This window comes from Crocuta crocuta, unplaced genomic scaffold (assembly GCF_008692635.1).
Source record: "Crocuta crocuta isolate KB4526 unplaced genomic scaffold, BGI_CrCroc_1.0 scaffold186, whole genome shotgun sequence".
Lineage (NCBI taxonomy): Eukaryota > Metazoa > Chordata > Mammalia > Carnivora > Hyaenidae > Crocuta > Crocuta crocuta.
The window spans coordinates 3,782,869-3,794,969 of NW_027551569.1; the positions used below are offsets into that span (position 1 = coordinate 3,782,869).

The window sequence follows — 12,101 nt, forward strand, 5'->3', positions numbered from 1 at the left end:
TATGTTTTGGAAACTTATTCTTCTCGGTGCTTTTTTTTTTCTTCAAATATTATAAGCATGTCTCAAAATTCTTTTAGAAGGTGGCAATCTGGCTGAACACACTGTATTAATATCAGATTCTGAAAGATGACAAAACTTCCCCAAATTCACACGTACTTATGTTTTTCCTTCGGGCTATTCTGAAACCAAGTGACACGCTAGTTTTAAAGAAATTTAACTCTTAAAACATCTCCAATTCTTCTAGACCTAAACAGTAAGCACATGGTTAGTATTTTTTTAAGTTTATTTGTTTATTTTGAGAGAGAGTGCGAGCGGCGGAGGGGCAGAGGGAGAGACAGAATCCCAAGCAGTTCAGAGTCCTATGCAGGGCTAGATCTCACTAACAGAACCCTGAGATCATGACCTGAGCTGAAATTAAGAGTCAGATGCTCAACTGACTGAGCCACCCATTTTTAAAGAAATATAACACTTAAAACATCTCTGGTTCCTCTAGACTTAAGCAGGAAGCAAATGTTTAGTATTTGATTGACTTCCACAGCCCTCCCATCAACTGAATAGCACACAAGTCACTAGAAACATGATGGTGCACTACAAAACTCACATTATGAATTCATGTTCAGAAATATCACCAATAATTGGAGAAGGTGTTTTCTCAATGCATATTTTAAGCCATTTAACAACAGGAAACAACTGATCATAGAAATACAGTAAGTTCAGTTTAAATATTTCAAGAAAATGGGTTGAGAGATTTTCCTACCTTTGTTTGTTGTTTAATACCCATGTTATTTTGTTTTGAGAGAATTCTAAAACAAATACATACACTGGCAATAGTATATGAGGTTTGAGATTTAGTTTTGGAAAGTATCGAGCCAAAGAACTGACTCTCATTTCAATAATGGATCTGCAGGCATTTGCAAAGCACAGTCATTAGCTTATCTTTAAGTAAATATTTTGATTGTCAGGCAGCTCATTGCCAACAAGGTTCTTTTCCAAACACTCCTGATGCGTCCAAGCCCACTTGCACTCTTATTTAATAATCTGCATCTGTGCTAAAGTATGAAATCATCCTAAGAAAGTCGGAGCACAGGAAAAAAAAAAAAAAAGCATGTTCTGCAGGCTTTTCATCTAAAAGGGCTCCAGAACATGTGGGACCCTATTCTCTTTCATCATTCTGCTACATTACCATAAAGCTTAGGAAGTGAGCTATCACACACCATCATCCCCCCTAACTGCGATCACAGAAAATCACACTCACAAAACAGCATTAATTGTCAGAATTAGCAACCATTTAAAAGGCAGCTGTTCTTTCACTCTTAAATAGGCTCCAAATTTCAGATGCTCTCCTTGTACGGGATCCTTGATCGATTGCTCTTCGGCACACGCGCACGCACAATGGATCCTTAGCCAAGCAAATTTTTTTTTTTTTAATTCTAGATTCAAAGACTACAAGGAAATATTATTTATTAAGCAACATTTTCCACCCCAGTACTTGCCATTATTGTTACAATCAGCTGACAAGCTTTCAACCAGCAGGGAAAGGCTTGTGACAGCCCCAGGTGAAAGGGCTCTGATTTTTGTGGCTTGGAGGGAAAAAGAGCAATATCTCTTTAAGAGTCAACAGTAAATTAACTTGCCCCAAAGAGTGAAATAATTAGCAGTTAGTAGCTTATTAAAAGGATGGCAAAGGCCAAGCTGCCATCTGGGATCTCTGGTTTCTTGTGATTGTTATTGTGTCAAGACGTGCAAGCTGCATCAGCTTTCATGTCACTGCGCTTGCCCTTACTTTACATGTAAATTTTAATGAAAGATGTGGCACTTTTAAAAATCAGACGTCCATCAAAAAGTGTTATTAGTCTGGCTTTTTACAAAGCATATGGTCTTTCCTACCTCTGCTGTTTGACTAGCCACTAATGCCTTAGGGGAAAAAAAGAAGAAAAGCCCAATGATCTCAATTAGATGTTCTCTTTGTGCAGAAGGAAATGTGAGTGCCATCAAAGACAGGGGGCAAAGCTACACCTCACCAGAGGGCAATGTTTGGGACTGTTTACAGACAGCAAACACCACAATGCCTCCTTTTCTCACAAGCTTAGTTATTCTTAATGAAAATGAAAGCACTCTGGAGCCTGCCTGCTGATTACTACGTGGATATGCCCAGCTTTCGAGGGAGCAGAGAATGCTGGCATTTATTAAAAATAAGTGACAGAAAGCACAACAGAATCTTATGCAGGTGATGGGATCCGTATCTCGATCTGGATGGTAACCACATGGGTGCATATGGGTTAAAAAATATTTAAGCTGTACATTTAACAGTGTGGATTTTATATACTCTATACTGTGTGTGCTATCCCTCAATAAACAAATGAGTGGATAAATGAAAAATCCCCTGCTTGTTCACACGCAAAGCAAGTTCTCTTTTCTGCATATGAGAATTTAAAGGGTGGGTGATTTGAACTAAATCATTACCTGACAGTTTCCCTGTAAAATCTAAAACTCTGGGTATATTAATAAGTCGAAAACAGAATTTATTTAGAATGTTAGGAGGAGAGGCGGTTGTTACATCTGAAAGCCATTTTCAAACTCCTATGGACTGTCACCAAGGTGTCCGAGGCTGGGGCCATATCAGTCTGGTCAACCCTGTGTGCTCAACACCTGGCATCTGGCCCAGCACACCGCTGGCTCTCTGTCAGTTTTTGTTGAATGTTGAATAAACATTGCTTTTTTAATGCTACAGCAGACAATATGCTAAATTCAGATACACGGTACCCTGGAATGTATTATTTTCGGTACACCTCAAATGGAAGCCACATGTGAGAACACACTTAACTATTATAAACCTATTAATCTGTATTTAGAGAAATTCTATCTGTACCCAGATACATTACACTGCCCTGCACACCTGAGAACCAGACCATGGCATATATAAGCCTACGCATATAAAACAATACACTTGCTTGTTCTCTTATTAAATATTTTTCCATCACACTACTCTTTTGAATTCCCTCTTTATAAATGAGATGTGTCATAAGGATATTACAATGTAATTTGAAAGATCCTTTACCTGTAGGGGCTGTCAAAGTTAAGTTTGTAGGAGTATCCACAGAGAGCTAAAAATTATACATCCTCTAAGATTAACCAGTTTCATTTGACAAGAGTCTACAGAAGCAGAACGCTATTCACCTTCAAGGAGCAAGTGTTTTATGATATGTATGTACAGATATAAAAATCTGTGTGTTATTGATTAACCCAAATTGATAATTGAGGAGGAAATAAACATGTTGCTTACAAATCTGAGAAATATTTTCCTTTGCGTGGTCAAGTGGAATGTAATTGAAACATCCCATTGATCCATCACACATTTTACTAATAAATCTGCTCATATTAACATTTTTAAAAATGCTCCAAGAGGGGCGCCTGAGTGGCTTAGTCGATTAAGCATCCGACTTTCGCTTAGGTCATGATCTCACGGTTCGTGGGCTCGAGCCCCGCATCAGGTTCTGTGCTGACTGCCAGCTCAGAGCCTGGAGCCTATTTCAGAGTCTGTGTCTCCCTCTCTCTCTGACCCTCCCCTGCTCATGCTGTCTCTCTCTCTCTCTCTCTCCTAGAAATAAATAAAAATATTTTTAAAAAATGCTCCAAGAAACAACTGTTCTAAAAAAAAACAAGCCCTCACTGTCCAAGGGAAATTTCTAAACAAGGAAATTAAAAAATCATTTCATATTTTTAAAGCAGCATTTCAAAGACGTCAATGTCAAAAACACAGAGTTGCTAAAATCAGGCAATTTTACTTTTACATTTAAAATAAATCTATTTTCCCCCACAGATTTTCAAAACATTAGGAGGGGGAGAAAACATGGAAAATAGACTTCTTTTTTAAAAAAGTGATTTTATTCATTGTCAAGGGGATAAATCAGTGGCGGATGAGAAACGGATGAGGCAAGAGATGGAAATGTAATATTGTCCCTATTTTATTATAATTAGATATTTATAGAGCACAGATGAGTTTATTTTCATAATGAGTAGCTGGCATTGCATTTACTAATTTGCATAAACAGTTGGCTATCACAACAGTAACTTATCTGCAAGGCTCTCTGGTCCTAGCAGGGACATGAGGGGGCACAACTCCTCAAATCAGCTTTCTTAATGTTATTACCAGCAAAATACAATCTACATGAAATCATGTTCAAAGTTCAGATAGCTTGATTATCTCTTTTCAGTTTGGCCAATACTGATTAGTTCAGCATTTGAAGGCCAATGATCAAATCTGCATGGGGAAAAATACATGTAAATAAATCAGAAGAGGTCTCTAAGTTCTGATGGACTAAAGTAGATCTTAGGGTCAACACTATCTAGTCCAGTAATAAAGATTTCTGTAAAGCAAAAGGTAAAAAGAAATTAAATGTCCTCCACCTGCCCTTATTATTTAAAATCATGCCAGTTCTTTTGGCCATCATGACAGGGGTCTGTTATCTCTCTTCCTGGCCATTCTCAGCATTCACCAGATCCTCCCTAAGCATGCTGACCTTACTCTATGAAACCAACTTCACCCAACACATAGATCAGGCTCCCAGGCAGTAGTGCCAAGGGTAGGAAAGAGAGATTCCCGTGCCCCGACCACTGCCACAGGCAAAAAGAAACTTAATTAATCAAACATGCTGCCAATACTACTTCCGACTATTGACATTCAGCAAGAAATCTTGGAGGAATATCTTACTCCTTTCTCCTCAAGCCAAAGGTCAAAAACTTGTGGCTTGTGGGCCAAATCAGTGTGTGTGTATGTGTATGTGTGTGTGTGTGTGTGTGTGTGTTCGTGCACACGCGTGCATGTGCATACATACAGAGAGCAAAAGATGCCATGAGTTGACATTTTTATAAAATCCTTATAAAATCCATTTTTGGCTCTTCTTGAGGAACTGGTGACATTGGCCATGCATTCTTTTTTTTAATGTGTATTTATTTTTGAGAGAGAAGGGGGTGGGAAGGGCAAAGAGAGAGGGAGACAGAGGATCAGAAGTGGGTTCTGCACTGACAGCAGAGAGCCCAATGTGGGGCTCAAACTCACGAACTGTGAGATCATGACCTGAGCTGAAATCAAGTGTTGGTTGCTTAATGAACTCAACCACCCAGGCGCCCCTGGGCACACATTCTTCACTGCAGCAAGCAGCTAGAGCAGAGTAGATTCTGCTGCCCTTGACAGGATTTGTGCTCTCCAGTTTGCCATGGTCCCCACTACTCCTTATTGTCAATCTTACCCTAGAATTTTTCTTACATGAGATCTACTCCTTGTTGACACCTATCAGGCCTCTGTTGGCATTTGAATCTGCAACACCTACTCTAAGTTCAGTTTCAAGGAAAAATATTTGGTAACCTAAACCAGAATGGGCAATCCCCAAATTAGTTTAAAAAAGGGGGGGACAGAGGCTAAAACACACTCTAAACACTTAAACAAAGGCTATCAAAATCAGATCAAAAAGCAAACCAAGGCAGGTTGCTGAGTTACTCCTCTCGTCAGCCACTTTCAGGTAGTCTCATTTGCTTGCGGCTCAGGGCAGCCAAAGGCCCCTTGAATGTGGTGATTATCATTATAGCCTAAACATCTACTCAGTTTTGTAGATTTAACTTCATAATTCTTTCCACTATGGGTTCACTGCTTTGCTGTTTGGCTTTAAAGAATGACAAGATGTGCATCTTTCTTTTCTCTTGACAAGCTCCTAAGAATAAATCCAAAGGTCTTTCCTGCTTTTATTCTGATACAATCTGTGACCATTTCCCCCCATCACTTGCACACACAGGGCCAAGAGAAGGCCTGGGTGAGGAGAGAACTGGAACCGGAACATATGGCCTCCCTCCATGACCCACTGGGGCTCCTTTGCTCCATTGCTTGGGGAAATGAGGGTAGTGATAAGGGGCACAGGTTGATGTACAACTCTAGACCAAATACTGAGCTAAGTGCAGTGTGGGTGACAGAAATGGCCAAAACACAGCCTCTGTCCTTTAGGGAGAGGACACCTGAAACACATGAGTAATCTGATTCAAAGCAGTTTGGCACAGGTACTCTATAACAGAAGCACAAAGTCTGGCACACCTAGGAGGCTTGGCTTTAAAGGATGACAAGGAGGAGAAGGGTATTCCAAGGACATTCGAGAAAGAGGGCAGAACTCAGGCCAAAGACCGAAGGTAGGAAACCATACTGTGGATTCAGGCGCAGTGAGCTGTTGACTTCAGGAGAAAGGTGGCTGGCAGGAGTGATAATATGGAGTGGAAAATATCGTAGAAAATAAAACTGGGAAGGCACAGTGACAATTATACAATGAGAATCCTTCAAAAGCTTTTCCACAGATGAGCTGCATGATCTGATTTAATTTTAATTTTTCTTTATTTTCACTTTTAGGAAAATGACTGACAGCAGGATAAGAAGGATTAGAGATTCTGAATCCCTTCTACATGCAACCTACAATGCTAGACACATCTGGACATTAACAAATGAATATGTTTGTCTTATACGTACTTGCCGTCTTGTAGAGGGGAGTGCCCCAATTCTCAAAGGACTCTAATATAAAACATTAGAGAGATACATGAAGAGCGAACTCATCTCTGAAAGGAGCACTGAAGGATAGCATCAACTAGGAAATGAAATCTATGTGTGATTTCAATGGGCAGAAAAAACGGGGAGAGGGAGCTATTACAGGGGAAAGAGACAGAATAAGTAACACTAGGAGAATGAGGAAAGGTCCAGTAAGGTTATCTGGTATCCAATTTGGCAGCAATTTGCATCTAAGATTAACAGGAGAGAAGGCTAAAGGTAAACAAAGCCACATTAGGGATGGATGGCTTTGAAAGGGAGATAGCTAATCCGGCACTCCACTGGGTGGACTGCAGGCTTAAGCACCTCTCCATTACTGGACAGACTGGAAGAGAATAGAGGTGAGAAGACTGATTAGGCTAAGGCAATAAGCCCTAATAAGGGCTAAGTGGGAAGCAAACTAGGGTGTTGGCAGGAGAGATGCAAGAGGCATTCCAGAGGAGAACCCCAACAAGCTCTCTCAACTGATCACCTGGGAACAGAAAAGTTCAGGAGGGACAGAAATCAATTCCTAGTTTTCAAGTCTGGGTGAGGAGGGGGATAGTAGCACCTTAACAGAAACAGGGATGTCAGAAATGGAACCTGGATTGTGGCCAGATGATATGAAGATTGAGTTGAGACATCCTGAGGTCACAGTAGTGGGACAGTGATATGGACACATGGTCCAGAGAATGCAAAGTGACAGGCTGGAACTTGAGACAGGTTGGTGCCAGGGAAGTAGTTGGGAGGCACATGCATGGAAGTCATCCTTCAATCCAAGAGAGACAATACGAGTAGAGGTTAGGGGCCCAAATTCTGGGTTTCATTTCCACTTAGTCGCCATCTGACTTACGTACTTGGGCTCTCCAAGCCTTGTTCTAATCGTCCATAAAGCAATGGTAACACCATCGCCTACCCCATAAAACAGGTGTGAGGATTAAGTGTAATAAGGCATATAAAGCACATGGCACAATGGCTGGTATATAGGACATGTTCAGTGGTAGCAGCAGTGGCCAGAGAAAGAAAATAAGCTACCCATATGCAAAAGCTAAAAAGATCTCTCTTGTGGGATGGTTTAGGGGATTAGGGGAAGAAAAGGAGGGTGTTGGAGGGGTGGGAAGGGAGGAAAACTGATTCTCATGTAATCTCATAGAAGCCAGCGGGAGGAGGGGCAGGGGATACAGCACCACACGCTTCAGAAGGGTTGAGTCCTGGACAAGGATTGGCAGCTTTGCTTATGAGGAGATTGCTGGCACCTCTGGTTCAACGAAGGAGAGAAGCAGAAGGGGAGCCAGATGTACACTTCCACTCATCCTTCCTCCTCCCCTTCCCTCTTCCCCACCTCCTTTCAAAAGGCTCCAAGTTGGGGCGCCTGGGTGGCTTAGTCGGTTAAGCGTCCGACTTTCGCTTAGGTCATGATCTCGCGGTTCGTGGGTTCAAGCCCCGCATCGGGCTCTGTGCTGACTGCCAGCTCAGAGCCTGGAGCCTGTTTCAGTCTGTGACTCTCTCTCTCTCTGACCCTCTCCTGCTCACACTGGCTCTCTCTTTCTCTCTCAGAAATAAATAAAACATTTTTAAAAATTCTTTAAAAAATGTCACTATCCCTAACTAGAAGGCTATTTCTGCAAAAGCAAAAACTTTGTGTTGCTTCTGCTCCATCCCTTGGGTTCTCACACATAGGGCCCAGCACATAGTAGGCACTCAATAAATATAAATTAATGAATGACTGCAGTATTTTGCAATCACATCTTGATATCAAGTTCACATATTTTCTTTTTCTTTTCCAACTGGTACCTAAAACAATCCTAGAAACTCTCCTAGAAATCCTAAAACTCTCCTAGAAATAAATAAAACATTTTTTAAAGAATATTAAAAAAAAAAAAAAAGGCTCCAAGCTCACAACTGGGTAAGGGTTCCCCATGACAAATTTCAGAGNGGAGAGGACCAACTGCTTCCAAGGTAGCCATCCATAACTTAAAAAATCCAGTGAAGCATGGAACTCAAATGAGAGATGGCCATTCACAGACTAGTATCAAACCAGCATGTTCAAAAACCATCAGCCCCTTCTTTCTTCAACATCCATGCCAGAATTCACATCTTCTATTCCTGTTATTTGCTGGTCTCTACAGCAAGCAGCACACACAGCTCCACAGAGATGGGGCCGGAGAGTTAGGAGGGGAAAGGGGAGAGCTGATGCAGATGCAGACACATATTTATAACTTCTCAATTAACCTCTCCCTTCACTCCTGCACAGCTAATCCAGTTTGTGCTGGTGAGCCAGGTTCTTGGGCATGGCTCTCTGATAGCTTTGATTGGCATGGAGGAGGGAGCCATGCTCTCCAGAGGTGTGAAGCTGAAAGTCATGTCAGAGGACTGGAGCAAGCCCACCCCTCAGCGCCTCTCCTTTTCCCTGCCTACCGGCAAAAGGTTGACTTCAGAAGCAAAACTCCAGTGTTACCTCTCTCCACGTTCTCCTTCCGGTGGAACGCACTGTCATTCCTGTGTTCTTCCGCAGCCCCGGTCCCACCCTTCGTAGCCCACTGCCCCCAGTCAGAACATTTCCACTCCCCAAAATGCAGGAGATAGAGAAGATAAAATAGCAATACATAAATATCCCCCAAATTTCACATTAAATGTCAAGCAGTTCGCCATTCCTCTCCCCTTTCTTGTCTATCATCCTTCCCTCACAAATGTTGTCCCCAAATGCAGTTGTCCCCGAGTAATAAAAATAACACTAGGCCATTTCACATCTCCCCTGTTCCTTCAACACATTTACTGGGAGGGGATCTTAGACTATCCCATGTTTTAATAAAATAGTTCTGCATAACTACTTTCAGAGCCCCCCATTCCTGCTAGAAATAGCACGCCGTAATGGAGAAGACCCATCCTGGATTCCCAGGGAGGCAGGCCAACTCGGAATGATCTCCAACCACCAAACACCAAGTGCACTGAAGGGAAATGATAGCATTGGCTTTTGATTTATTTATTTATTTTTTAGTTGTTGTTAAAAGCACTCAGTTATAATCTGGACTGTATTCATCAGAATCGACAATTCCCCTTGGATACATGAATATTTCAGAAGGCAGATTGATAGTTATAATGAGAAAAATAAAATGATCTCTACCTTTACTTCTACCTACAGAAATGAAGTGAAGGTCCAATGAAGTAGAGGAAGCATGGTGTCCACCATGGAGGCAGTGAGAGAGAGAGAGAGAGAGAGAGAGAGAGAGGGAGGGAGGGAGGGAGAGAGAAAGAGCAGGGAGAGGAAAACATCAGCACACTGCAGACACACAAAGAAACATAACATACATGACAAAACCCCACAACAGTAAAGGCAACAGCACTACAATATCTTGAGAAGGCAGCACAAACAAATGCACAAATGTAAAGCCTAAACAAGCCGAAACAGTGTGACCAGCAAGGCTGCCTTCACCAGCTTCATGTTTAAGCTTTTCCCATTGTTTCTTCCCAGACCCATTCTTAGAAACATGACCAAGTCTGCATGCAAAAGCACTGCGTGGCCACATGTATGTGAAACTGCACAAACTTAACCAATGCAAATAGTATGTATGTATGTATGTATGTATGTATGTATGTACATAAAATTGCTTAGGGAAAGTCTCAGAGAAGCCAAGTCCTCTGGTGTCTCCCCAACGTTAACATGAGTCTTGAGGACCAAGAGTGTCACATACATGTACAGATGGTACACACACAACACACCTAAACATTTCCAGACATATTTTCAGGCATCAGAAACAAATTCTGGGAGATCCGGTGGGAACCAGACCAAAATCTTTCTTTCGTGTTGAAGGAATAGGGGAAGGAAAGCAGTACAGATGCGAAGCAGAGTTGGTTATTTAGACAATCATCATAGGGCAAGAACAGAGAAGGGAGTAGAAAGTGGGGAAAAACAGGAAAGGAGGGAAATGCAGTCAAAGGACCTTCTTAAAAACATTTTAAACTGCAAGTTACAACTTAAAAATTTAGAGGCATTGACCACCCAGAAGAATTCTGCATCCTTTCTTGAAACCCTCTTTAAAGAGGAATTCCCAGTACTGTGTCTGTCGTTCTTTCATTGCCTAAAGACTCTATTTCTAGACAGTACTTGACTTAACTCCAGAGCATGTGTCCATGGGTGTGTGTGAATTCTCTGCTCAGGTACACAATGATGCTGGGGACTCACAAGAAGCTGAGGAGGAGGTGGGAAAGTGGGGGAGTTGTACAGGACAGATTCTCCACATGCTGTTCATAACAACGTTGGGACTGAGCCCTCCAAAATACCTTAGCTGCACCTCCAGAGGGTCTGAAAGAAGCCAAATCAAGATTAAAGAAGTCCCACTAGCCTATCCCATCTGCCTAGTCTCTATCCTATCACAGCAGCCACACGATGCTCTCACACTCCAAGCCCCTGTAGAAGCTAGGAGGAACCATAAAGAGCAAAGAGGGGCACAGAGCAAAAAAGTCATCAGGACTCTGACGGTCTGCTTTTTCTGGTGGGACTTGCTGTCAAAGTCAGACCACCAAATCCAGAAATTCATAGAGCCTGGGCCGTCCTGCTTCACAAAGATGTGCTTAACTTTCTCAAATTCCCAAACACCAGGTTGATATGAATCACACCCTCTGCTCATACCCACTTCGTAGTTACCTGCTGTTGGCAGATACCTTCCCTCACTCTCGGACAAGAATAGCGAGGCTTCTTCTCAGTCTCTCCCAGAGCTCCATCTAACACTGGCAAACTCACCTGACCTCCTGCCTCCAGCTCTGTTCTTTGACATTCACTCTATCCCAGACAGTATCTTCATCGAAAGTCTGAACTCCACATTATAGATCTTGGCTCAGGTGTGGAGGATACACTTGTACTGGGAAAGTGTGTTTCCTCCTTACACTGTCTTATCAAGTCAGGATGCCCAAAACTGCCCACATCAGCTCGCTGCACATCATAAGCAAACATCTCTCAGCCCTGAGTGGTTTCCTGTATCTGAGTGTACTCCCCTTTATGGCAACACTGTCGGGTGGGTCCAGTGTAAGAGAACAGGGAAGGGAGACTGGCCCTCCAGGACAGCCTCAACCTCCTCAAAAAATCAAGAAAAACCAGGAAACACAGAAGAACCCTTTTCTTTGGCCCTCCAAAAGAGGCACCGAGTCCGGTGTGTATTTTCAAAAGAAACAGACAAGAGAAATTAAAGTACACTCTTTGGGTGTCAGGGCAAGGCAGGTAGAGCAATCCTGCAATCATCCCAAGGCTCAGAAGAAACACAATAGTAGCAATTGAACAGAGAAGGAAAAGACAATTTTAAGTAGGCTCAGTTCTCGAATCCTGATTTAGGCTGATGATGTGGAAAATTTTTATTTAGGAGAAAAAGGCTTCATTCACAGCCCACCCTGTGCTTAGCTGAGCTGAATTTCCTGCACAGCTCATTCCCCGCATATTTGAATATTTTAGGTTGCAGATGCTGAATTTACAGATCTTTATATGCAGTTTTCTTCGGGGTGTATAATGAGTTAGAATCCTGCCATGAAGACATTAGCATGTTCTTTCGGT

General features: G+C 42.2%; 1 protein-coding gene across 4 annotated transcripts in view; it reads right to left on the reverse strand.

The window, feature by feature from the left end:
• Window positions 1–12,101, reverse strand: part of NRXN3 (neurexin 3) — a 1,503,781-nt gene that overhangs the window by 1,438,184 nt on the left and 53,496 nt on the right. The window contains exon 4 of one of the 4 annotated variants that reach the window (XM_077750624.1): window positions 9,684–9,695. The exons of the other annotated variants lie outside the window; for them this stretch is intronic. Within the exon in view, the coding sequence (XP_077606750.1) occupies window positions 9,684–9,695 (12 nt within the window). The remainder of the gene's footprint in view (window positions 1–9,683; window positions 9,696–12,101) is intronic. 4 annotated transcript variants of the gene reach the window in all.